General features: G+C 43.8%; 2 protein-coding genes across 2 annotated transcripts in view; both read left to right on the forward strand.

The window, feature by feature from the left end:
- TCTN2 (tectonic family member 2) overlaps positions 1-2,418 on the forward strand; it is a 29,875-nt gene extending 27,457 nt beyond the window's left edge. The window contains exons 16-18 of the mRNA XM_065904878.1: positions 681-806; positions 1,452-1,540; positions 2,197-2,418. Of these exons, the coding sequence (XP_065760950.1) occupies positions 681-806; positions 1,452-1,540; positions 2,197-2,300 (319 nt within the window). The 3' untranslated portion in view covers positions 2,301-2,418. The remainder of the gene's footprint in view (positions 1-680; positions 807-1,451; positions 1,541-2,196) is intronic.
- A 4,173-nt stretch (positions 2,419-6,591) lies between these two features.
- Positions 6,592-27,660, forward strand: part of ATP6V0A2 (ATPase H+ transporting V0 subunit a2) — a 40,436-nt gene continuing 19,367 nt past the window's right edge. The window contains exons 1-7 of the mRNA XM_065904877.1: positions 6,592-6,921; positions 11,688-11,766; positions 14,544-14,641; positions 16,020-16,157; positions 17,245-17,333; positions 18,544-18,670; positions 26,311-26,393. Of these exons, the coding sequence (XP_065760949.1) occupies positions 6,805-6,921; positions 11,688-11,766; positions 14,544-14,641; positions 16,020-16,157; positions 17,245-17,333; positions 18,544-18,670; positions 26,311-26,393 (731 nt within the window). The 5' untranslated portion in view covers positions 6,592-6,804. The remainder of the gene's footprint in view (positions 6,922-11,687; positions 11,767-14,543; positions 14,642-16,019; positions 16,158-17,244; positions 17,334-18,543; positions 18,671-26,310; positions 26,394-27,660) is intronic.

The raw sequence follows: 27,660 nt of genomic DNA on the forward strand, positions 1-27,660 counted from the left end.
AGAGGGTGCCTCCTTTCCCCATCTTTCTCAAAAATGTTCTAGGAAGACTTTCGTTGGCTCAGTTTCAGTCATGTGCTTCATTCTGAAGCAATCACTATGGCCAGGAGAGTAGACAGATCTGATTGACCGGCTGTAGGTGATGGGCACATTCCTAGGTTCAGGTGAGTCCCCTCTGGTCTGCTCAACTGAGAGTGGGAGAGGGTTAGTTCCCTCTGGGGAAAACGGGAAAACTGAGGTGTGATTACTAGAAGAAAGGCAGAGGGCTGCTGGGATAGACAAAGAGGCAGCGATAACATAGAGAGCCCTCAAAGATCGTTAGCTACTGCTGCTGTTATTACTATTACACTATTGTTTGAGACAAACAGGTGATAAAACAAATGAACTTTAAAAGCACCAGTATGAAGTGAGATGACGGGGGAGAAGAAAGGAAGCAGAACTGGCAGAATGCTGGTAGTTGTTGCAGCCTGTGATAGGTCCATAAGGGTTCATTATACAGCTGTCTCAGCTTGTGTGTGCATTTGACAATTTACATACTACAAAGGGGGAAGGGTAGCACCAGTAAAACGTGAAACGCGTGTAGGAGAAGCCCAGCTCACCTTGTTGTTGTGTCAGTTACCCAGTGTTCTTAACAGACCAGAAGTGAGTGGTGGCGTTGTTGCCTGCGTGACTTTCCCTGCCAGGTTCTCCTCTGTGACCTGGCAGCTCCAGTGTGGACTGACTTGTGAGGACAAGGCTGACCTCTTCCCCATCGGCGCGTCGGTCCAGTTCATTAAGATACCTGCACAATTACCCCGTCCACTTACAAGGTAATCTGTTTGCTGACCCCAGTGACATGATCAGGAAGCAGCAAAATGTATGTTCAAAACTAAGAAGTTTAGGGAGCTCCCTGGTGGTCCAGTGGTTGAGACTGCATGCTTCCACTGCAGGGGGCATGAGTTTGATCCCTGGTGGGGGGAGTAAGACCCCACATGCCACGTAGTACTGCTGAATAAGTAAAAAACAAAAACAAAAGCTTTATTTCTTTAATCAAGTTTTAAATGAGTTTTAAAAAATAATTTTATTTATTTGATTTTGGTTGTGCTGGGTCTTCACTGCTGCTCCCGAGGACTTTTTCTAGTTGCAGAGAGTAGGGGCTGCTCTTCAGTTTTGGTTTGCGGGCTTCTCACTGCAGTGACTTCTCTTGCTACAGAGCACAGGCTTTAGGCATGTGGGCTCAGTAGCTGCAGTTCCTGGGCTCTGGAGCACAGGCTCAGTAGCTGTGGGACAGGGGCTTAGTTTCTCCATGGCACATGGGGTTTTCCCTGATTAGGAATTGAATCCACGTCTCCTGCACTGACAGATGGATTCTTTACCACTGGAGCCACCAGGAAAGCCCTTTAATCAGGTTTTGATGCAGCTCATCAAGAGCGTGCTTTGCTATAGCTATTGTAACCTTCTAAAATGTTTTGTAGATTCCAGATCAATTTTACAGAGTACGACTGCAACAGAAATGAGGTTTGTTGGCCACAACTTCTGTATCCACTGACCCAATATTATCGAGGTACGTAAAGCCCTTTTCTGAAATGGTTATCATTATGTTATGTCAATTAAAAAACTTTTGAAAAAAGTATAAATGTCACAGGAAAGTTAAAACATATAGCAAAGTTTTAAAAAGAAAACATGTACTGATGTTGCCATTTAGAAATGATCACTGTTTATATTTTGGCTTATTTCTACCTAGTTACCCAAAAAGTTAAGAAATAACAACATTCCTGGGTATTCCCTGGTGGTCCAGTGGTTAAGACTCTGTGCATTCACTGTAGAGGGCATGGGTTTGATCTCTGGATCCCTGATCAGGGAACTAAGATCCCATAGGCTGTATGGCTCAGCCAAGAATGCCCCCAAGACCAAAAAAACGTTGCTTACACCGCTGTATTTAAAATGGATAACCAACAAGGTCCTACTGTAGCACAGAGAACTCTGCTCAATGTCATGTGGCAGCCTGGCTGGGAGGGGAGTTTAGGGGAGAATGGATACATGTATATATGTATATATACATGTATATATGTATGGCTGAGTCCCTTTGCTGTTCACTTGAAACTATCACAACATTATTAATAGTCTGTACCCCAATACAAAATAAAAAGTTTAAAAAAATAAAATAATGATGATGATAATGACAAAAAAAATTGCTTAGTTTGATTCATTGTCTTGCAGGAGAGCCTTACTCTCAGTGTGTTGCCAAGAGCTTACTACTGGTTTCCTTCATCATATTAGCTGTATTCCTCAGTAACCCCTGGATCAGAATACACAAAGATTAGAATTCAACTACCGTCTGACTTCTTACAGATCAGCAGCTTCTACGTCAGGGATTTGTTGTCCTCCTGTGTGCCTCTCTGTAAAATCTTAATAAATGAAATGTTTTATTTTTATAGAAAATTTTATTAAGTGCTCCACAAATTAAATTCACATATGTAACTATCCAAACATTCAAAGCAATTCAGAGTGGGTGTTCTCATTGATACACCAGAGTGAGCAAAATGCATGAGAGGGTCAGACATGACTGAGCATGCATGCACATTCTGTGTTTTTGCATCCTGAGGTTGCTTTCCTCAGGGCTTACTGTAGGGAGTGGCCGTAGACTTGACTGCTACATCGCAGGTGTTCTATGCCTTCCTGAATTCCCTAGCTCACCATCTCACATTGGAGGGCTGCAATTGCTGATGACTGTGATATCTTTCTCCAGGAGATCTTTGATATGGCAGGAAATATTCCATTTCTGAAGTCTTAAAAAGTGTGTGTAATAATGAAAATTTAAAAAAATGGATGAGGCAAAATGTAGGGGTTAGGGGAAAGGACCTAACGTAGGAGGTAAGTAAAACAAAACCAGGAGTGAACACAAGCCCATGAAAAAAATCTGCCAACAACCTTGCATTTAGTAAAGGTAGGTCCCTAATATAGTCTTCAGTTTGCCAAAAGTCCAAAATTTTATTAGCTATAGGAATCATGGGAACCATTGATTAAAAAATAATCTGGTTTTCAATGAAGTACAGTTTTTCCTAGAGTCTTGAGAGAAATTCCTCCTGGGGCCTCTTACAAAGGGACAGACAGCACGATGCAGCATGGGGAGCGGGGCAGAGCAGCTGTCTCCAGCCACAGCCATGTGGCCGCGTCGCCACCTCCAGTGAGGTTTCTTGGTGGGCTAGATAAATTTTGTCATGTTTCAGATGGACTTTGTGCACCGTGGGTAAATGGAATTTTCTAAAGCAATTCTCTCTCTCAGTTCTGAGCATCTCTTGACATCCTGGTGCTATGTACAATGTGTTGTTGCCTCTTTTTTTTTGTCCACACCACGTGGCTTGTGGGGTTCTGTTTCTGCAACCAGGGATCAAACCCATGCACTACGAACTACTGTTTTGTAATACAATGAGAAATGGAATATTTTGTGCCATATCAGTAAACAGAGGATGTCACGGTGATCAGTGATTGCAGCTACCATGACTGGGGAGCCCCAAGGGAACTCAGGAAGGAAAGAATACCTGCCACCTAGAAGCCCTCAGATTGTAGCCACTCCCTACGGTGGAGCCCTGAGGAATCTCAGAATATGATGTGCAATAGAGTGTTTCCTGCCATATCAGTAAATAAAGATGTCACAGTTAATAGCGATTGCAGCCCTAACAGGTGTGAGCTGTTGAGCCCTAAGGGAATTCAGGAAGAAGGAGAATACCTGCTATCTAACAGCCAAAACTGTAGCCGCTCCCTGTGGTGAGGACCAAGGAAAGGAAGCTAAGGATGTGAAAACAGGATACTGGCCCCAGATAGGTGAGATGTATATGAAAGGAATGGTTTCAGTGAGTCCAGACTCTTGCATCTTGCCATACATAGAAAATCACTAAATTCCTTAACTTCAGATATCTGTTTTTTCTTAATTAACAATAATCTTTTGATGTTCAGACCTTCCCCTTGTTGCAAACTTCTATATAACCTGACTCCTCCCCCTGCTCCCCAGAACCGTTCTCTCAGGGTCACTTGAGACGCTGTCTCCTGGGCTTGAAGTCCTAAAAATTCCCACCAAATAAAACATAACTCTCCACTTTTAGGTTGTGAATACTTTTTTTAAAGTCCACAACATCATGGAAACACTGAATTTCTCACCACTCTGCTGCACTCTTTTTTTTTTTTTTTTGCACTCTTTCTTAGATGTGGATCTCTGTGGGTTGAGGTGATTACACCTGCTAGGAACTGAAAATTGTCTTTTATTAAAGCAAAGGAAATACCCAACTGATTGGTTCTTTGCAGTGAGTGATTCAGAGTCTTTCCCTGGCAGTTAGCATAACTAGCTCTGTGAAGTTAATGTAAAATTTCCAAATGACAGGGAATTTAGCCTGATTTTGTGGGCTTTGTTAGGGTGATTTTGCACTTGAGAAAGGGAAAACTCACTTTGACAGTAGAAGGGGATTAGGGTCAGAGCAAATCCAGGTCTCCTGCATTGTAGGCAGATTGTTTACAATTTGAGCTACAGGGAAGACCTTACTATATAGTTTATATGTTCATATATGCATTTGGGAAGTATTGAACGACTACTGCCCTGAACCCTGGAGATACCAAGGCAGTATCCCTTGTCTGGTAGACTTGTTGACTGAAACAAAACAAAAAATCTTCAACACAACTCTGAAAGTTGAGAGTTATGTTTTGTTTGGGGATCTCACTGAGGGCTATAGCTCAGGAACACAGCCTCTCAGATTGCTGTGAAACTGAAAAAGGTAAGGGAGAAGCCAGGATGTACAAGAGTTTTTGTCGAAGGAAAAAACCATGTAGTTGAACATCAAAAGATTACTGTAATCACAAAGAACAGCCATCACAAGTTAATGATTTTTAGTGCTTTTGTTGACAAGTCCAAGCTTGCTCTGCTTGCCTCATGACAGGCCAATGAATTGGAGACGTGTTGAAGCAAGGAATATGACTTTTTGGAAAGCTGGCTGATGGAGAAGATGGCAGACTAATGTCTCAAAATAACCACCTTGTTCAGGTCTGGATGCCAGGTTCTTTTATAGTAGACCAGAGAGAGAAGCCATGAGGAGCTGAAGTCAAAAGGCAGAATAGAGAAGGAAAAGCAATGAGGAAGTAAAGTAAAAAGGGCCATCAAGCTTGCAGTACATGTTGGGGAACAGCCAGCCTCAGGAAGGGATGTGTTAATCTCTTTTTTTCTCACAGCCATTCACAGGTGTGCAGGGTCAGAGTCTCTCTTTGAGCTGAACAAAGGCACTTTAGTTTAACAGTCAGAGGGGTAGCGTCCTCTGAGGCAGGCCATTTTGTATGATTATAATAACAGCAATGAAAAGCAAGTCAAAGAAACAGTTGAAACATGAAGTCAGAATTGGTTCTTCTCTGCAACACTTTTCCATGCGTGGGAAGGTAGAAGAGTCTGGGCTCACGGAAATTATTCCTTAGATATGCATCTTATCTATTTAGGACCGGTAACTTGTTTTTCTCTTTTCTGAATTCCCTCAGGATGAACCCTTGGGGGTGGCTGCAGTGGCTAATGGCTTGATGGCTGTGACATCCTTTGCTTACTGAAATGGCAGGCGATTTTTATTTTTTTGTCCAGGAAGTTTTACATTCTACTGGGGGAAAACTGGAAATAAACATAGACAAGATAATGTCAGACAGTGGTAGGTGCTATGGAGAAAATAAAACAGGACTGCCTAGGGTGGGGTGGTAGGGACACTTCTGCTAGTGGTCAGGACCAGCTTCTTAGAAGCAGTGACATTTGAGCTGAGACTTGTAGGAGCTAATCTTGAGAAGGTCCTGGAGAAGGGTGTTCTAGGCAGAGAGAAGGGAAGAGTCAGCAAATTCAAGCGCACCAACCTGGAAAAAGAAAGAAGGCAGGTGGGTGGGGTGGAGACCAGGACTTGGGGAAGGCAGAGGTTAGACCCAGTGGTGTGTCTGCTGGCCCTGGTAAGAAGTTTGAACTTTATTCGAAACGCAGTGGGAGAAGTCAGAAGATTTTAAGTAAGCTCACATCCGGTTGTCGTGTTTGTCAGAGATCTCTGTAGCTGCTGCGTGCAGGATCCTAGCAAGAGCAGTCTGGCACCAGACCCTGCTTTGTCCGCACAGGGGCCAGGACCCCAGAGAAAAACACCACACGGGGTGTAATTCCGTCGATAAGAAATGTCCTAATAGGCAGATCTGTGGAGAAAAGGTTGTCTAGTGGTTGTCGGGAGCTAGGGGATAAGAAGGGGACTGACTGGAACTGGGCAGGAGAAATCTTTATGGGGTTGATGGAAACGTTCGCAAATTGATCCCGACGCTGAACTCTGAAACTTTACTAAAAATCACAAAATTGTAATACCCTAGTCGGGTGAACTTTCTGGCACGTAAAATCAACAAAACTCCTCCTATAAAGCTGTGAACGGCAGAGAGAGGGGCAGCTTTTGGTCCGGCTGGGGCTGAGTTCCTGCATCCCCCGCACTGACGCGGGGTTAGCGCCAGTTGGCCCCCGCAGCCGCCGTCGACCGCGACTCCTGGCGCCATTGGTCGGCCGGCGGGGGTCGTGCGCGCGCGCGCTTGTGGGGGCGGAACCGGAACCGGCTGTAGCCGAGGGGGCGGGGCTTCGAGAGTGGCGTTGGCGGCGGCCGGAGCGGCGGCCGTGGTGGCTGTACTGGGGACAGCTGGTATAACCCGGAGCTCCATGGTTCGGAGCCGCGGCCAGGCCGCAGGAGAAGCTCGATTCCCGGGTCACCCCGGCTGACCGTGCGGGCCCGCGCAGCCCAGAGCCGCCGGCGCCCGTCGGGTCCCGCGTGGGGGGGCGCGGGCCGGTCCGCCATGGGGTCCCTGTTCCGGAGCGAGACCATGTGCCTGGCGCAGCTCTTCCTGCAGTCCGGCACGGCCTACGAGTGCCTCAGCATCCTGGGCGAGAAGGGCCTGGTCGAGTTCCGAGACGTGAGTGTCGCCCGGGAGATGCGGACTGTCGCTCCCTGCCAAGCTCCCTCATTGCACCTTTAGCTCGGGCCTCCTTCCCCGCGGGCTCCTGGGCAGGGGCGCCCATTTCCCAGAAGGGGAAGCTGAGGTCCACTTTCCGGCCAGAGCTTCCGCAGAGCGGGGCCCGAGCCCAGGGTCGCCGGATGTCTGGTCCGCGGCCGCCCTGGCTGGGTTAGTTAGGAACGCTTGTCTTCATCAGCTCGGGTCGTACCGTCCGATGCTTCGGAGCCAGGCACTGGGCTACTTAAGCGGGAGAACAAATCTGTTAAGGCCTCTTGAAGCCCTTCTGGAACTTATGGGGACGGGGAGGAGGGGAGGAATATTAAGTAATGATACGTAAACGGGAATACGTTTGCTGTAGCGACAATAAAAGGGGATGGTGAGATGGTGCCTCCGGTAGGGGCGGACAGGGAAGCCTCTCTGAGGAGGTGTCTTTGGGCCGAGCCAGCCCTGGGAAGTTCTGGGGACACGGACCCAGGTGGAGGGAACAGGAAGAGCCAGGAGCCTGAATTAGGAATGAACTTGGTGTAAGCTCCCGGGCGGCAGGATTTTTTGTCATTCACTGTTACCTGGCGATGTATTGATACATACCACTACCTGGTACGGAATAGGAGTAGAGTCAGAATTTGTTGAAAGGGAGCTGTCCCCCCAACAAGTAGTAATAAACACTTGTTTTATATATCTGTTTATTTGTTTATTGTTTGGCTCCACCGTGGACTGTCAACCCCTGGGGGTAAGAGTCTTGTTCATTCCTGATTCCTAAGTACAGCCCCTGACTTTGTGGGCATTAATAGGCATTTGTGGAATGAATGAACAAGCTTGTATCAAGTGCTTGCTGAGTTTGGTGCTGGAGGCTCAGGGGTGAGCAGGATGGACAAAGTCCCTGTGTTTTTGTTGCTGGCAATCTGGGAGGAGTTAACAACACACTCTGATTATGAGCTGTCATAAGTGCCATGCAAGAAGAAAACAGTGTGAAAAGGAGATTATGAAGCAGGACCTGGCTGATTGAGCTCAAAGTCACTTGAGTGAACATTTTATTTCTTGGGGCCCACCTTTCATCGCCTGTGGTTTCCCTTCATCTTTCTGAGGGCGCTTTAGTTTCAAGAGGGAACTCTTCTACCCAATATTTGATATCAGTGATTCTGGGGTTGGTCCCCCAAGGCAATTGCAAGGTCAGGGAGAAACTCCTGAATGACAGGTGAGGCTACAGAGAGGGCCCAACTTGTCCTGGTTCTTGGAGCCACTTGGGCTTCAGCACATGATGCCCACTCTCCTGGCACGGGCTGCGCTGAACTGTGAATAAGGAGCCCCCGAGAGATTCAGGAAAGAGTTGTTTGAGAAGCAGGCTCACTTCTTTATCATAGATTTTTTCCATCCTGTTAGTCCACAGGCCAGGAGACTTCAGTCAAGCTGAAGTCTTAGAGGTTTGAACAAATGCTTTAATTACTGTGAAGATTCAAGTTTTGTTGAATGCCATTAGGTAGTAGAGGACGCTTGAGATTCTTCTAAACTGAAAATCAGGAAAAGAAAAAAAAAGTGCTGTTCATCTTTTTCACAAGTGCAGTAAAGTGGAAATGCTCACATTGTGTGATGCTCGGTGTTCAGAGCTCAGGGGTGTATGTGTGTCTGTCTTCTGGATGGCTGTCAAGCAGCTAGGGCAGAGAGCTCCATCATACCTGACTCTTTCTGTTCCCTTCTGGATTTTCTTACTGACTTTGTGCTCACCGGGTGGGATCACTGACACCAGTCTTTTCTGGCTTGTGCAGGTGGGAGCGTTTCCCCCTTTTCTTTTAGTGATCCTTCTAAGGGCGGAGAGGCAGGACCAGAGTTTCTGCAATGATAGCCAAAGAGAAGACCTGGAAAAGAAAGGTGATTCAACTCACCAGTAGGACTCAGCGAAGGGCAAGGCTGTCCCACTTTTCTAAGGGTCTGGAGTCTGAGGACAGTGTTTACCTTTTGTCCGTTAGGATCACAGGTGTGGATACTGGTGAAAACAGCACCAGGCAGCCTCTGCTGGGTTTTCTAGATTAATTATTAGTCTTAAAATGAATCTGTGTTAAAATGTACTTCATAGCATTAGCTTGGGATTAAGGTGCTGTTGCCACCTAAAAAGAAAATAGAAGCTAAACTTCACACAAGAAACCACACAATAGAAAAAAAACCAGTTAACATGCTGTGTAAGCAGGCGATGGCGGATGTCATATCCAGTCACGTGTGCGTTGTTGCCGCAGAAGTTTGCCTCTTCATGAAGATCCTACTATTTGTGGAACCCTAGTGTCCGATTTGAGTTCACTAGTGTTTGATATTGAAGAAAAAGACATCAAAACTGAGAAGCCGTGTCATTTATAGACAGCTTTTGAGGGGCGGCTTCCTCTGCTCATTCTTAGTTCTAACCAGACAGAGGGTATCTGAATCACTAGAAACTTGAAAGTGGTTACTAGTTTGGATTAGTGCGACTTCCAGAAATGAGTACAAATGTGAAAACAGAAGTAAGATTAGAATTTTTGTCTTTCTTCTGGTTAGTTCTTTATAGAAGTTCGGAAAACTGAACAAGAACTGAGGCTTTACGGGAGATATTCTCAGGTTGTTCAAGCAGCTTCATACCACGCTGTTTCTAATTCTCCATTTTGAGAGTGCCCCGTGCCAAATGGGCTTCCATTGTGGCTCAGCTGGTGAAGAATCTGCCGGCAATGTGGGAGACCTGGGTTCGACCTCTGGATTTGAAAGATCCCCTGGATAAGGGAAAGGCTACCCACTCCAGTATTCTGGCCTGGAGAATTCCATGGGGTGACAAAGAGTCGTACACGACTGAGCAACTTTCACTTTCCACCCCATGTGACGCTGCGTGGAGTAAACTTAAAATTCTTGCCCCATGTGCCTTTCAATGTAAATAATTACTGTAATTTAAAAAGTTGTGATGGTAATATATGTCCACTGTGGGAAATTTGGAAAACCTAAGATAATAACTTCCATGATCCCATTAGCTAGAAATAAACACTTTACCATTTTGGTTAACATTGGCCAAACACTGTTTTTCTAATAATATTTTTTAATGTACGTGCACAGATATTTTTATATAGTTGGAGCCACACTAATAATGTGTGCATGCATGTGTGCTCAGTTGTGTCTGACTCTGTCACCCCATGGACTGTAGCCCGCCAGGCTCCTCTGTCCATGGGATTTCCCAAGGAAGAATACTGGAGTGGGTTGCCATTTTCTCCTCCAAGGGATCTTCTGGACCCAGGTATCAGACCTGCGTCTCCTGCGTCGGCAGGTGGATTCTTCACCGCTGTATCACCTGGGGAGCCCCACACTGATCATATGTTTAATCTCCTCCCCACACACAAGTTGTGATTAATTTCCTCATTTTATTAAATATTATTTTATAATTTTTTATTGTTTTAAGCTTTGTTTGCTAAGATATTAAGTAGAGGGAAGAGTATATGGAAACAGTGAATTCCTATATACCCATAATATAAACCCATGGCGGGAATTCCCTAGTGGTCCGGTGGTTAGAACTTGGTGCTTTTACTGCCAGGACCCCAGAAAGCCATATGGTGCAAAAAAGAAAAAAAAAGAAAACTCCCATCAGACGAGATCATTTTGAAGCAAATCCCAGATATATTATTCCATTCATAAATATTTCAATAAGTACCTCTAAAAGATAAGGACACTAAAAAGATACCATTATCTTACCTAAAATTTTTAATAACGATTTCTTAATATAATCAAATACCTAGTCATTTAAAACATCATTTCTAATAAATGTATAGTAATCAATTATATTACTGACCCATAATTTTTATACAACTTTATTGATGTGTATCATGAAGTTCACCTGCTGCAAGTGTACAATTTGTTGGTTTTTAGAAAATTTTCTGAGTACTGTGTCCATTGCCACAAGCCAGTTTTAGAACATGACATCATCCCAGCAAGGTCCCTTATGCTCATTTACAGGTCATCCCCCTCCTCACTCTAAGACCCAGGCAGTCACTCATCTACTTTCTGCCTCTAGGTTTTCCTTTCCTGGACATTTCGTAGAAATGGAGTTGCACAATATGTGGTCCTTTGTGTTATCTTTCATTTGCATCTTGTTTCTGGGTATCTCCTCCCTGATATTGATGTATTGTTTTTTTACCCCTCTTTTTACTTCTAGTATTCCACAGTGTGGATGTAGACGATGATTTCCTTAGCCAATTTTCCATGGTCAATAGTTTTTTCTCTATCCTTGAAGTTGATCCTCTTCTGCATACATTTTTGTCTGTATCCATAGTTTTTTCTTTTAGGTTGAATTTCTTCATGGGATCGTTCTGGACTAGAGGATATTTTTCAGGCTTTTTTTAACATCTGTTTTTATTTTTTTGGCTGAGCTGAGTCTTTACTGTGGTGCCTGCACTCTCTAGTTGTGGCGAGTGGGCTTACGGTTCCCCCACCAGGGATTGAACCTGTGTCCCTTGCATTGGAAGGTAGATTCTTAACCACTGGTTCACCAGGGAAGTCCCCAGACTTTTTTGGATAACAGTTGCCAAATTGCTTTCCAGAAAAGATGTGTCCGTTTATACTCCCACTCGGTAGTATACAAGGATATGCTTTTCCCTTAAACCCTTGGCAGTCATACTTTATTTATAAAGTTGAAGTTGTTTTTATTTATTTATTTATTTATTTAAAGTTGAAGTTGTTTTTAAATTTTAGAAAATTCAGAGCAAAATTTTCATCCTTCTTCTCAGCTCAACCAGAATGTAAGTTCTTTCCAAAGAAAATTTGTTGGTGAGGTGAAGCGATGTGAAGAACTGGAGCGAATATTGGGTAAGTTTTTTTAAACAACTTAGATTATTATTTTATATAATTGAATATGTAAGCAAAGCTTATTCACTTTAGAAAAAATAGAAAATCTAGACAAGTAGAAAAGGAAAAAGAAGTCATCTGTATTCTTACCATTCATGTAATCACTGTTATGTAGGTTTATATTTTCGTTCCACACTTTTTGCTGTTCATCTATAAAAGTAAGGATTTACATATATAATGATCAGGTTATTTTGTTATTAGCTTTGTTTCTCATTGATGGTACTTTAACATCTTTTAATGTCAGTAAACAGATTGACTCATCATTGTTTTTAATGACACCATAGTATTTTATGGTATTAATATACCACGAGTTATTTAGCCAATCCCTTGTGGTTTGTTATAATTTAGAAACAACACGTATATGTTAATACTTAAAATTAGATCAGAGCACAAGGGAGGTAGGAAGTGGTAGATAGCATGGTTAATAATTTCCTTTTTCTCAGGGATTATTTCCTCTGCATACATCAGTGTTCTCTGACTGTTAACTGTTAAAACTCAGCAGCTCAAGGCTACTTCCTTTATCTGTAAAACTTTTAACATCTTAGCCTAAAATAAAATGTTATTGTTGTCCAGTTGCTCAGTCATGTCTGACTCTTTGTGACTCCATGGACTGCAGCACTCCAGCCTTCCTTGTCCTTCCCATCTCCTGGAGCTTGCTCAAACTCATGTCCATTGAGTTGGTGATGCTATTCAACCATCTCATCCTCTGTTGTCCCCTTCTCCTCCTGCCTTCAATTAGGGTCTTTTCTAATGAATCCGCTCTTCACATCAGGTAGCCAAAGTATTGGAGCTTCATCTTCAGCATCAATCCTTCCAATGAATATTCAAGACTGATTTCCTTTAGGATTGCCTGGTTGGATCTCCTTGCAGTTCAAGGGACTCTCAAGAGTCTTCTCCAACACCACAGTTCAAAAGCATCAGTTGTTTGGCACTCAGCCTTCTTTATGGTCCAGTTCTCACATCCATACATGACCACTGGAAAAACCACAGCTTTGACTATAGGGACCTTTGTTGACAAAGTAATTAATCTGCTTTTTAATATGCTCTCTGGGTTTGTCATAGCTTTTCTTTCAAGGAGCAAGCATCTTTTAAAATAAAATAGTCTTTATCAGTTCAAACCTTGAAGTTCTGCTTGAAATACACAGAGGGGAGCAATTCCAAAGTCACTGTCAGAAAAACCTGAGGATGAGAGAGTTGAGGAGGGGAGATAAGATGACTTTTGGAGTGATTTCTAATAGTTAATTGTGGATTTTATATTTTTTAACTGGGATTTTTAAGATCAGAAGAAACCTTTGGGTCATCAGCAGCCTAGTCCTCTGCATGTTGTTTGAGATCCCAGTCATTTGTGTGGATCGTGAAAGACAGGGCAATATCACACTTCCTTCTTTGCCACGTGTATGAGTCATTGGACAGGTTGTATATTTGGAATGAATTTTCAAAGACAGGGCAGGATTGACAGGACATTAGACATGCCCAGGGCTTCCTGTAGCTTAAACTGTTTCATAAAGAGTCCAGACTTAAAAAGAACATGAACCGTCAAGTAAATTTAGGTACGTGCTGTGGCGTTCTGTGCTCAGTCGTGTCCTACTCCTTTCGACCCCATGGACTGTAGCCCGCCAGGCTCTTCTGTCCACGGGGATTTTCCAGGCAAGAATATTAGAGTGGGTTGCCATGCCCTCCTCCAGGGGATCTTCCCAACCCAGGGATCGAACCCAGGTCTCCCACATTGCAGGCGGATTTTTTACTGTCTGAGCCACCAGGGAAGCCCAAGAATACTGGAGTGGGTAGCCTATCCCTTCTCCAGGAGATCTTCTCCACCCAAGAACTGAACTGAGGTCTCCTGCCTTGCAGGCAGATTCTTTACCAGCTGAGCTATTGGGGAAGCCCAAATTTAGGTAAAGTAGGTTAAAAAAATTCACATCCATTTCCAAAAAGCTCTTAAACCCATTGCTTCCTTTGTTCTTATTGGTAAGACACTCTTCTCTTCCTGCCTGTTTTCCTTCCTTCTCTTTCTCCCTCCCTCCCTCCTTCCCTCCCTTTCCTTCCTTCCTAGTAAAATAACTAGTAACAATTCTCCAAAACATTGTATCTGGTAACGATTTTTTACCAGGTATTATGACTTTTATCCTATGGAAAAAGATGCTTCAAGGAATTGAAAATGTAAACTAAAGAATTTAAGTTATTTTTGGCTGTCTGAGTATTAGTTTCATGAATCTAGTGTAAGTCGTCCTAAGTCAAACCATCACAGCTAACTGGTGACTTAGGAGAGCTGGGCTGTTTGCCCTGAGGTTTCTCTTTTTGCTGAGAAAGGTTGTTGTGTTTTTCCTGATGGGTGTGTATTTCCTCCTAATGGCATCTGCAGGGAGTTCACACTGACATCTCTGGTGGCTTATTCCTGCACTTCCAAGTGTGTTCTTGACTTTCTACTTCATCTACAGGTGGCAGAGGCAAGTGTGACTCCAAAGTTCTTTAACTAGAGTTTTAATAATGAAGGACAGGAAATTTCAGAAAATATGTATATAGGTTACTGTCACTCTATGCTGATCTCTCTAGGCAGAATTATTTTACAGATGTTCAGAAGCAAGGTGACAAAAGTCATCTATCAGTCAGTTGGGACAATCCAGACCTGTGCCTTTAGACAGTTTTTACATGACCTGGGAAAAGTGGGGACATGAAATGTTCCCACTGAAGTATCCTGGAGTAAGATTATCAGTCTAATTTGTTTAACTTTTCCACAGCATACTTGGTGCAGGAAATCAACAGAGCTGATATTCCCCTCCCTGAGGGGGAGACCAGTCCTCCGGCACCACCTCTGAAACAAGTGCTGGAAATGCAGGTAACTTGGTTCTGAAGGACGGTTTTAGGTCACTAACTTCAGATCGGGCTTACTCACTTACTTTATATTGTCTAGTGCTTTTCTGTCTTTCTTCTCAAGACTGTGGAATGAAAGTCAAAGAACCACATTATGGTTAACTCTCAGTAACAGATTATCTATGATACATTTTAACTAGAATTCATTTTTTTCTTCCTTAGTATAAGACAGGTGGTATTGCACAGAGATTGACAAGAATTAGATCATGAGATCTGGTCATGTAACCTGGGCTTCTGCAGGCCTTAGCATGCTGCTGCTACTGCAGGTCATCCAGGCTTCAGGCCTGTGCGCTACACATCTCCCCCGATTCACCCTGACCCTTTCCCCTTGAATTATCAGGAGCTAGTGTGAAAGTGGTTCCCCGTGGTCAGCCAGCAGGATGCCTTCTCTTGGAGTTCAGTGTCGGGGATACACTGTGGGAGCATGGGGTCATTCATTCATTAGCATCCCCCTCCACCCCCATGAATTATCTGTTGAGATTTTGGTCTCCTCATCTGAGTGCTTATTACACTCGGAAATAGACTGGAGCTTTTACAGCCCTTCTAAAACAATTAGTACCGTATAACTAGGACCATTCCATTGCTGACTGCTGTGTTTGTTTTACTGGGAGGAAGTCATTTAGCAGTTGTATATGAACGGGCTCTGGAGACAACTATATAGTCCAATGAGAGCAGTCAGCTGGTTTGGCCTGTTTGGTGTGTGGGTTGTGATGTAATTACAAATACGGTGATTGCTAGCTGTTGATCATTTCAATAAAGCAGAGCACAAGTAATAAATGTAGTGTGTCAGGGGATTTGTTTGAATACAAGTTTTCATTGAGTCAGTGGGTTTTACAGATTTCTGCTTCTACTGTTTTAATCCTTAAAAAGTATCAGTAAGGATGCTTGGTACACACTAATTGTTAAATATTTGTTCTCAAGTATTTTTATGCCTAATTAATTGAATAAGTGCAACTGCATAGAAACTCAGGCTAGAGATTAGGAATAGGTATGTTTGGGAAAGAGTGTTTTTTTGTGTTACAAATAAAAGGAAATGTAGTCTTAAAAGAGGAAGACTCTTTGGTGTATGGTAATGCATAAGCAGGTGAAGGGAAACCAGAAGAAATGATAAGACCTGAGATTAGCATGCAGAGTCATCATGGCACCCAAGTGCTTGCCATCACGGGTACCTGAGTTAATATGAAACAGTAAATGATGAACTTTGAAAAGCTGTTCATGTTTTCATATCCCTATCAAACTCTCATATACATTCTGGCTTTTTAAAACCTCTCCTGGTTCTGGGGTGCTGTGAAAGGAGTATTAGAGCCAGACTTGGAAGTATCCCAACTGTCGTTTCATTTCAGGAGCAGTTGCAGAAGCTGGAGGTTGAGCTGAGAGAGGTCACTAAGAACAAGGAGAAGCTGAGGAAGAACCTGCTGGAGCTGATTGAGTACACCCACATGCTTCGAGTGACCAAGACCTTCGTCCAGCGCAATGTGGAGGTACTGGTGATGCTTGGGAGGAGGTGCCTTTCTTTCTCTTTCTTTTGGCCGTGTGGCATGCAAGATTTTAGTTCCCTGACTAGGGATTGAACCCAGTCCCCCTGCATTGGGAGGGTGGAGTCTTAACCACTGGACCACTGAGGAAGTCCCAGGAGTGCATTTCTTTTATAAAAATCTCATTCCCATAAAGTTTTTGAGTTTTGTTATCAACTCCTATAGAGATACGGCTTTTTAAAAGAGATACATCTTTAAAAAATGAAAGAGAAACATTTTGATCTTTGCTTTATTTTTCAGCTGGATTCCCATGTTGGTTTAAACCATTTGCTGTTGTTTACTTTGCTAAGTCATGTCCCACTCTTTGTGACCCGTGAACTGTAGCCCGCCAGGCTCCTCTGTCCATGGGATTTTCCAGACAAGAATACTGGAGTGAATTACCATTTCCTCCTCCAGGGGATCTTCCCGGTCCAAGGATCGAACCAGAGTCTCCTGCTTGGCAGGTGGATTCTTTACCACTGAGCCACTTGGGAAGCCCTGGTTTTAACCATAACTACTTCCTGTTTGTAAAATGCTTTAGTTTGCAGTTGAAAAAAATACTTTTTATAATCATGAGAAAAAACTGAACAGTGGAAATCAAACTCCAAAATTTCAGTTTTATTCTTTCCTTCTTCTCAAATTCCTAAAAGTAATGGAAATTAAAAAAAAGAAAACCTACATAGGAATAAAGAACAGCCTATGCAGCAGTACTGTACTCAGCTGAGCATCAGAGAGGGGCAAAGTATATTCCTTCTGAACTTCGTTTCACTTCCTATGGCAGGTGTGACCTCTGATACAGTTACTCTGTGTTAGGTTAAGGCGATGACATACGTTATAACCAGACTTTTATTATATGTAGATGTCATCAAGTAGTTTACAAATAAGGAATGGGGACGTTATCCTCTTTCTTTGTCAGAGCCGACTCACATGTCTGAGTTACCTTGGCACCCAGATCTGAGTAGTTCTGTTGCCCTGCAGACTTGTTTGGAAACAGGACTTGGGAATTAAAGTGTCACTTTCGGTGAGACACGGTTGGTTTCATGTCTCCTTGTAGTTCGAACCCACTTACGAGGAATTCCCTCCCTTGGAGAATGAGTCTTTGTTGGACTACAGCTGTATGCAGAGGCTGGGAGCGAAACTGGGGTAGGTGACAACTGGCCTGGCGAGCTTCACACTGTCCTTCTTGTCAGTGGGAGAAGAGAGTAGATGAGCAGCCACCATCTGCAAGCCTGTGTGGAATGAAAGAAAGTGAATATTTGTAATAAGAAAACACTGTACTCCAGTGTTTGTTGAGTCGACTCACTCAGCTGTGTTGACTTTTTAAGTAGATATGATGGAAATTGCTTCTTTTGATACCATGAACTGGAAAGGAGGAACATTAGTGCCTTACTCCATAAGCTTCAGATAGTTCGTCACTGAAGCATCAAGCCCTGTTTTATTTGGTGGGGACATAGGGGCTAAACTGAATTGGGTAATTTATTAATCATATTTTAAGGGTCTCTCTCTACTATTTATTCTCTTTGTTTACTTGAACTAATGGTAATGTGTTTTCTCATGTGATTTATAATCTCTTTTTACTATGAACTTCGGTTCCTTTGCTCCTTATCTGTAGGAATTCAGTGATGTTTAGCATCAGGCTGTATTCCTTCAGAAAGAACTTATTTTTATATATGTCAGGTACTTGTGAGCACTCCACCTATTTGGAATCATTTTACATTAATTTCTCTGCTTGAGTTTATTAATTTTTTTTCCTGTTTGTTTACTCACTCTGCGTGTAATATGAATTTCATCCACAAACCTGAGTGCATTCTAACCTGTGGTTGTAAATCATCAAGGAATATTCTCCCCCTTCTCCCCAAAATTGAATGGAAATAAACAAGTTTGCATGTAGGCTCCTTTGCAAGATGGATTTTTTTCTAGTCCACCTATTCACTTAAGGTGTAGTCCTTTGTTGAGGGGGGTGAGAGTTCCAACTTTGAAGTGATTTTGGGGCTTTAGTTCCAACTCCTCACCTGATACAGACTCAGGGCTCCTCTACCATGCTGACCTTGAAACTCAAGGCCTTGAGATACTGGTTATATATAGATACTGGCTCCATATAATATATCAGGACATAACTATGAGGTCCTGTTTTATTTTTGGATTCCAAGAATTTCTCTAAATTATGAGCTCAGCTTTACACTGAAGAGGATGTTTCAAAAATATTTCATCCAACATTTCAGATATTGTTCAGTTGGAGAGCTTTCAGGGTACCTTCCCCATTTTGCCAGAAATGAATGTCTTCATCATCCTTTTACTGCAGTTTGATAATATTCATTGCTTTTACTTGACCACAGCCTTTATTGTCTCATAGATTTATATCTGGCCTAATTAACCAAGGAAAAGTTGAAGCATTTGAAAAAATGTTGTGGAGGGTCTGCAAAGGGTACACCATTGTGACCTATGCAGAACTGGATGAGCCCCTGGAAGACCCTGAAACAGTGAGTAAATGTCACCATCTCCTTTCAGCAGTGACAGACTTGCCCCAGAGCTGGAGGTACAGTCCAGAGTGAAGCATTCGAGTGAGTTGTTCACCGGATTCCTTCCTTTCCTTGGATACATTTGGGGGGAGTTCCTGAGAATAGGGACTTTCTCCTGTTCTACTGAAGTACAATAGGGGCATTAACGTGGATACATCACTACTTTCTGAGCTTCAGATCCAGTTTAGGTTTCAGCAGTTGTCCCAATACTGTCTTTTATGGCAGAGGATCTAGTTAAGAATCACACTTTGGATTTATTTGTCATGTCTGTTTTTTTCTTGGTTGCCTTGCAAGGCTTGCAGAATCTTGTTGAATAGATCCCAACCAGAGATTGAACCCTGGGCCCTCAGCAGTGAAGTGCAGAGTCCTAACCACTGGACCGCCAGGGAGTTCCCACTTGTCATATTTTTTTGGTCTCCTTCATTCTGGGGTAATTTCTCAGTCTCACCTTGACCTTCATCGTCTTGGCATTTAAAAATTATTATAGACCAGTGTTTTGGGTAGAATGCCCCCCTGTTTGGGTTTGTCTGATGTTTTCTCATGATGAGATTCAGGTTATGTGTCTCTGTCAAGATGTCCTAGAAGTGATGTTGCCTTCTCACTGCTTCCCATCAGGGGCACATGGGAACTTTGTCCCATTACTCGTGTTGTTCATTTTGATCTCTTGATCAAGGTAGTGACTCCTGGTTGTCTCCACTGTGAATTTGTAGTTCCTTTTCCTTTGTATTTAATACATGTTTTTGAGGAAGTGCTTTGAAACTCTCTAAGTACTCAGTTCCTCATCAGATTTTCAGTCTGTTAATTTATTTCCTGTTTTATTCAATGAGTTATACTCTGTTACTTTGATTTTTTATTTTGATATTCAAATTCTCTAGATTTGGCCATCTGGAGCCTATTCAGCTGGCTTTTATATTCTTTTTACATGTTCCCATCATCTTTTGAATACTTCTTTGCTTTCCTGATAACAATATATCCAGATTCATTTTGTAATTTCCCTCATGCAGCTCTGGAATTAGCCATTTCTCTGAGGAGCTTAGTTCTCTTTAGCGGAGAATGGTAATTAGAAGCCACACTGTGGTTTCTGGGTGTGCCCATTGTGAATGAGGTGATGCTGTTCCCAGCTCTGTCAGTGGACAAAGGGTGCACACATGCAAATGACTCACGCACTCACAACTTTATTTCTGTACCTGTGTGTGTATGTGAAAACCTTGACTTTACATCCAGTTCTACTCCAGCACCATAAGGTTCATCCTGATTTGTAGAGTTCATTTGCAGGGTTCATTTCTAGATTTGTAACTCCTTTCTTCAATGGTGAGAATCTCAACTCCCATTATTGTTTATATACTTACTTGATCAGTCCCCTTGTATGTGACCAGCCTGCCCTCGGATCTCTTATCTCTGCTGCCCTGCCCTGCTCTCCATACGGAGCTTCAGGTTCCCCAGCCCCTAGACTGAGTGGCCCCTGGTGAGGGCGCCCTGCTCGCCCTTTCTGGGCGGCTCCCCCGCAGCTTGTTTCCTCACTGAGCTTGGCTCTGATTTTGCCCTTCCCCTCCCCTCTCCAGGTCCATCCCCGAACGCACATCTAAGGCTTCAGGAATGAATTATTCAGGGAGGGAAGCAGAGGAGAGGAGCCATGATTACCTTTTAAAATAGCTGGGATTAATTTTTTTTAAGACTTCAACCATAAAAATAACTATTTTGCTCTAAATGAAAATGAATTGGTCTACTAAAGGTAGAAAAGGAACTTGGGCTTCTTAATTTTGAGAGAAGCATTCATGTGTTCTTTTCTAGATTTGCCTTAGGAATTTTGGCTGTAATGTTGTTCAGTTGTGTCTGACTCTTTGCGACCCCATGAACTATAATCTACCAGGCTCCTCTGTCCATGGGATTCTCCAGGCAAGAATACTGGAGTGGTTTGCTCTATTCTTCTCCAGGGGATCTTCCTGACCCAGGGATTGAACTCAGGTCTCCTATATTCCAGGCAGATTCTCGAGAGAATAGTTTTGACACATAAAGGAGTTTGGCTGTGAAATGATTTTTATAAGGTTTAGCCTGAGTAAATCACACATGTTGGAAAATCTAATCGGTCAAGCTGTTCATTAACCATACACTTATAATACTTTTTGTGCCTCCTGAAATTGCCTACTGGTAATATGTCAATTATCCATCACCTGTGATCTCTGAGACCTCTCCATGTAAAGCTGAAGATTAAAACTGTTCTGAAGTAGCATTTACATATTTCTGAGTTTTTTTCTTTTTTGAGAACGTATCATTCTCATGCAAAACAAAAATTTTTTAAAAATAAAATTTCTAAGCTCTTTGCTGAGTTTATACCAGTATGTTAAAGGGCATTAAATGTCTGTGAAGAAATACAGAGACATGGATAGACTTGGATAGGGATGTGTATTTATATATATATATGTATATTTTTTAAAATTTTCTTTTTAAAAATTTGTATCTGTATTTTTGATTATATTTGGCTGCGCTGGGCTGCGCCTCTGTTGTTCTGCATGGGCTTTCTGGTTGTGGCAAGTGGGTCTCCTCTCTAGCTGTGGTGCGTAGGCTTCTCATTGCGGTGGCTTCCCTTGTTGCAGAGCATGGTCTCTAGATCTTGAGCTTCAGTGCTTGTGGCTTAGTTGCCCTGTGGGTGGCACTTGGGATCTTCTGAACCGGGGATCGAACCCGCTTCCCCTGTCTTGGCAGGTAGATTCTTAACCACTGGACCACCAGGGAAACTCTTTAATTTTCTTAAAAACTTTTTTTATTTCTAATTTTTTGTTGAGGTATAATTGACAGAAATGTGTATCCTAAAACCACAGTTCCTCCCTTTCCCACGATTATGAAGGAAATGTGAAGAAAAACACATTTTGTTCTAGAAAACTGAGATTAACATAGAAAATACAGAGATGAAAATCAGTCACCTGTAATCCCCCTGCTCAGAGAGGGTTACTGTTTACCTTTCAGTGTGCATTCTATTAGTCCTTGTTCTGGGGAGGATGTGGGATTTGGTTTGGTAACTTTTACTCAGATTCTAGGATTTGTTTGTTCAGTTCAGTCGCTCAGTTGTGTCCGACTCTTTGCGACCCCATGAACCGCAGTACGCCAGGCCTCCCTGTCCGTCACCACCTCCCGGAGTTTACTTAAACCCATGTCCATCAAGTCGGTGATGCCATCCAACCATCTCATCCTCTGTCATCCCCTTCTCCTCCTGCCCTCAATCTTTCCCAGCATCAGGGTCTTTTCAAATGAGTCAGTTCTTCACATCCGGTGGCCAAAGTATTGGAGTTTCAGCTTCAACATCAGTCCTTCCAATGAACACCCAGGACTGATCTCCTTTAGGATGGACTGGTTGGATCTCTTTGCAGTCCAAGGGACTCTCAAGAGTCTTCTCCAATGTTTGTAGTGTCATGTTTAGTATCTTTTGGGTCCAAAGTCTGACCTCTGAAAGTCCTTACAAACCCCAGAGTATATTTCTAGCCATTTTCTCCTTTGTCAGTATCATTTTTAGATGCTGACCAGTCTCTCTGTCAAAGCTAGACTCAGGCATGTGGTTTCAGATCTGTGTTTTTTCCATTGTATATATCCCTGTTCCATATTATGTTTTAGGTGGTTGTATTCCCTGACACAGTACTATTTTTAAAATCATTAAGGAATGTTCAAAGTAAAATTCACTATAAATGCCATTTCTTTTCTCCTCCAGTGTAGTTTCTTTAATAATTTATCCTGAAATAATTTCAGTTTACAGAAAAGTTGCCAGAAGAGAACAAAGACTTCTCCTGTTCCTTCCCAACTGTTAACATTTTGCTGCATGTACTCTGTCACCCACTTTCTGCATATCTATTCCCATTTTCTTTAAAAACTCTCTATTTTGGCTGTGCTGGGTCTTCTTGCTGCGCACAAGCTTTCTCTGGTTGTAATGAGTGGGGGCTGCTCTTTAGTTGTGGGGTGCAGGCTTCTCATTGTGGTGCTTTCTCTTGTTGCAGAGCACATGCTCTAGGCACACGGGCTTAGCTGCTTCTCAGCATGTGGGATCTTCCCGGGCCAGGGATCGAGCCCGTGTGCTCTGCATAGGTAGGCTGATTCTTACCCACCGTACCACCTGGGAAGTCCCATCCCCGTTTTCATTCGTCTCCTTGCAGACCTTCTGAGAGGAAGCCATGGACATGTGCCCATTTCCCGTCACAGGAATGCTGTTTTGGACTCTAACCCACCAGGGTCCTCTGTCCATGGGATTCTCCAGGCGAGAATCCTGATATGGGTTTTCATGCCCTCGTCCAGGGGATCTTTCCGAACCAGGGATGGAACCATGTCTCTTATGTCTCCTGCATTGGCAGGCAGGTTCTTTACCACTAGCACCACCCAGGGAAGCCCAATAACCACGATACAATCCTCCAAATGAGAAAAGTCAACATGGATGCAACACTTCGGTGCAATACAAACATGACCTTCAGACTCCTCAGTTTGCCTTGTTTCCTTGCTGGTCCGCTGCCTAGGGGAGACTATGACTTGCATTCGGGACAGAGATCGTGTTCTGCGGGACGACCCTCCTTTGGGGTCCATGACCTGGCTCTGAGCACACGTTGCTGATGGGAACAGGGATGCCCTGGTCCGCTCAGCACCTCCCACCAGGGGGCATGTGATGTTGGCCTGGTCATGTTGGTGTCCTCCAGGTTTCTCCACTTTCATGTCACCCTTCTGCCCTATTTAACTGTTAAGTGGTTGCTGAGGAGGTATTCCAAGGTTATTGGTCACTGGGGCCTCATTCCTCACCAAACTTCTACCCACCAGCCTCAGCCTCCACGGTGACTCTCTGCAACTCGTCACCTCTGTCACAGTTGCCAGCATTTTTCCTTCTGGGCTTACTGGTTACCGTCCTGCAGAAGGCAATGCTTGCCCTGCCCTCACAGTCACTTACTCATTCATCCACGAACTCAGACCTTCCTCTTTATTTGATGACTTGTGTTCTGTTACAGTCCTTTTTTGTTTCGATGCCCAAATTGTCTGATTTGGCCACTGGGAGTCGCTTTGTGCATGTTTCTCTGGCCTTTGGCACGTTCTCAGCGTTCAGCAAGCAGTCCCTTACTTCCTGTTAACATAGGATTGTCCTGGTCTCTTCCTGGAGTCAGCTGTTCCTTCAAGGACCCCTGGTACCTTTTAGTGGAGGGCGGAATTTAGAAAGCAGGATCTGGGTGTTCAGGTTCTCGTTGTGTACTGGAGCGCTGTGGTTCCTGGGCACTTGCAGCAGTCAGACACATACACACCCCACACACAACACACACACACACACACACACAGCGGTAACCTCTGCAGCTACCTGTGCCCATTGATTATAGACCGTTTGTTCACGGACTTTCCTGGTGGTCCAGTGGTTAAGACTCCGTGCTGCCAGTGCAGGGCGTGTGGGTTTGATCCCTGGTCAGGAACCAAGACCCCTTATGCCCTGTGATGCAGCCAAAAGAGAAAAAAAAAAATAAAACAACAACCCCAGACCCCCCATTTGTGCAGACTATAACCTACAGTTCTAGACGTCTCTTTTTCTTTTTCACTTTCTTCTGACAGTGAAAAATCTGGCTCCCCTTATCGACAATATCATTCCCGAATTGTGTAATTGAGGTATTTGTTCAGTGTACCCGGCCTCTCAACCACATCAGCCGTCTCCTCCTCCCGCCGCTTCCCCGCCCTCCCCCATCCCCGGCCGCCCTGTGTCCTTACCTTCAGGATCTCACTGCCTCTGCTTTGCCTGAAGGTCCCCAGCCTGTTTCCTGTCCCACGTTATTTCAAGGCTTTTAAAGCCATCCTTTAAATACCATCTCCCAAATGGATATACTGGCTTGGACCTCTGCCCCAAATACCAGACTTCTGTTGAACTGGCTTCTCCATAACTTTGACGTTCCCTGAAGACATTTCCACAGAACGCTTAAAACTGAACTCCCAATCTTCCCCTGCCTCCCAGACCTGATCTTCCAGCTTGCCTGTCTCAGTCAGCGACAGCTCAGCTCTCATCCTTCCAGCGTCCAGAATGATTCCTGTGAAACTAGTCAAACTCCCCCCACCTCACCCCCAACCTAAAACCCTCCCTTGGCTTCCTGTCTCAGCCAAAAGCTCAAAGCCTCACAGTGTCCCATCCGGTCACCCTTCTGGCCCTCGGTCTGGCCATTTCTCTTCTGGCAGGCTGGCCTTCTCACTTCGCCTCATCTTGCCTGTGAGTTTTGTCTTTGGCTTGAGAGGCTTTTCCCCAGGATCCATGTGGCTTGCTCCTCACCCCTTCACTCGTCTAGACCCAGATGTCACCTTCTCCAGGAGGCCTTCCCTGATTGCCTGATTTAAAATTGCAGTCCCCAGCCCGCTTCTCCCCGTCACTCCCCGTCCCTCCAGCTTTATTTTCTTTTTTATAATTATTTTTATTTTTGGCTGCACTGGGTCTTTGCTGCTGCATGGACTTTTTTCTAGCTATGGCGAGTGAGGGCTACTTTCTGGCTGTGGTCCTTGGGCTTCTCATTGTGGCGGCTTCTCTTGTTGCAGAGCACGGGCTGCAGGTTCACAGGCTCAGTCGTTTTGGGTTTGGGGCTCTAGAGTACAGGCCGAGTAGTTGTAGTGCATGGACTTAGTCGCTGTATGGCATGCGGGCTGCACCAGGGATTGAATCCGTGTCTCCTGCACTGGCAGGCAGATTCTTTACCCCTGAGCCACCAGGGAAGTCCAGCATTATTTTATCAGCCTTATCTCCACTTGGTATATTATGTTCTTTCTTTGTGTCTCTCACTGCCAACCTGAATACAAGCTTCCCTCCCCTCCTAGGTCAGGAACTTTTGTCTATTTTGTTCACTGCTGTATTCCTGGCACCGGGAACAGTGCCTGGCAAATAGGCCAAAACCTATTCATTGTTAGTTGTAGAATACTTGTAAATACAGTCAGTTCTCATTTGTATAGTTATGTTGTACAGTCTCCATGAGAACCAAGCCATTGCTCCTAGGAGAAGCATCGGGTTGGGTTCCTTTGAGCCTCTGGTCACAGGGTTTTGTCAACTGATTAGTTCAGAACCTCGTTTTATATGTGTTCTGTTTAAAGACGCCTTGCTTAATTTATACTGTTGATTCATTAGCATTGAACTCACTGACAACCCACGCTAGCATGCGTGTCTGAGCAACTCGTATGGGACACACTTAAGGGCAACTCACAGCCTTCCTGTGCTCAGAAACTCTAGGCAGCACTTCGACAACACCCCTGAGGACCGTTTCCAATTCCGAAATGACCAACGAAAGGCACAGAAGTGTGAAAAACTGGGAGCTGGACAGACCACAGAAAGGACACCTGTTTACAGTGTGAACTAATGGTCACCTTGTTTGACCTCAACTGGAATATGCACGTTGGGGATCTCAAAATTTTTGTCACTCTCCATGTCTGCAAATGAGTGAAAAAATGCTGCAAGTTTTGGGGGTTATATCTGGAGTGAATTTGCAATTGTGGAATCTGCAGATAATGAGGATGGACAGTGTTTGTTGAGTGAATGAACACATTAATGAACTAACTCTGACAGAGTATGAGCTGCCAGGGTTTTCAGAGTTACCTGCAAAAGTAACAGTCATCTTTATCCTTTGTAGGGAGAAGTCATAAAATGGTATGTGTTTTTGATATCCTTTTGGGGAGAACAGATTGGCCACAAGGTTAAGAAGATATGTGATTGGTAAGAAAAAGAAATATTTTATTTCATTTATTTCTTCATTCTCAGTAACCTCTAGTTTTCCTTAAATAGGTTTCTGAAGAGTAACGCAGAGGCTGCTGGGCTTTGTTACGTGATTTCTTTGCTGTAATGCCATGTTTTCAAACATTTAATTTGTCATCTGCCTTGCCAGTGTAATACTTAAGATAATTTAAAAGTAAACACCGTGTTTTTAACATTCCCAGATTTGATTTCTTTCTTGGGAATTAAGGCTCAAGATCAATCGGGGAAGAAATTCAGGTTTACTATTTGCTGCCTTTCTGTTGTTTTGAGCCACGAATCAGCATATCTATCCTCTTGGAGCGGATGGTTTATCCTTTGTCCAGCCCTCCACCGTTAGCTTCTTTGCCCTGGGGAAGGGGGCCTGGCAAGTGGTGGAGAGGGTGGGTTCAGAGGGGCCCGCCTGCCTAATGAGGTGGTATAAGTAAAAGACTTGCTGGGGTAAGGGTGGGACTTGGTTATTTCCTTTGGATCAGTGTTCACCAGAGTTTGATAGACAGTCACTGGTGTTATGAAAAGTAATTTTCGGTGTTACATGGGCAAGCTTGTTCTTACTCTAATAGATGTATATTTATTTTTATGTAGATGACAAAAACTATAGCCAACAGAATCCCCTGACTTCACAAATATCATTGCTTAAGATAAAGCTAGAGTAAGAATATAATATTGATGGTCAGAGCGTAGAGAGAAATAGGAAGCATGGCATTCAAATACTGAGGTAGCGTGGGAGATCTTGCAGCTTGGGAGGTGTGGCCCTGCTTCATCTCTGACCTGGTGTCACATGGCCCCAGGGGATGTTTTCTATGAAAGTGAAGTTGCTCAGTGGCTCTTTGCAACCCCATGGACTGTAGCCTACAAGTCTCCTCCATCCATGGAATTTTCCAGGCAAGAGTACTGGAGTGGGTGGCCATTTCCTTCTCCAGGGGATCTTCCCGACCCAGGGATTGAACCCAGGTCTCCCATTTTGCAAGCAGACACTTTTACCGTCTGAGCCACCGTAGCACATGTCAAGGGCAAGTGCTGGGAATCCAGAACTTTTTTCTCCCTTGATTTTCTTTTTTTATTTCAAGTTTTTTGTTTAAAAAAAAAAGGATTATAATTAGTTGCTTTACAATATTGTATTAATTTCAGCTGTAAACCCTGTGAGTCAGCCACATGTCTACGTGTATCTCTTCCCTCTGGAACCTTCCTCCCACTGCCTCACCTCACCCCCCTGGGTCATCACAGAGCA

Source organism: Muntiacus reevesi, chromosome 13, assembly GCF_963930625.1.
Source record: "Muntiacus reevesi chromosome 13, mMunRee1.1, whole genome shotgun sequence".
NCBI classification, from domain to species: domain Eukaryota; kingdom Metazoa; phylum Chordata; class Mammalia; order Artiodactyla; family Cervidae; genus Muntiacus; species Muntiacus reevesi.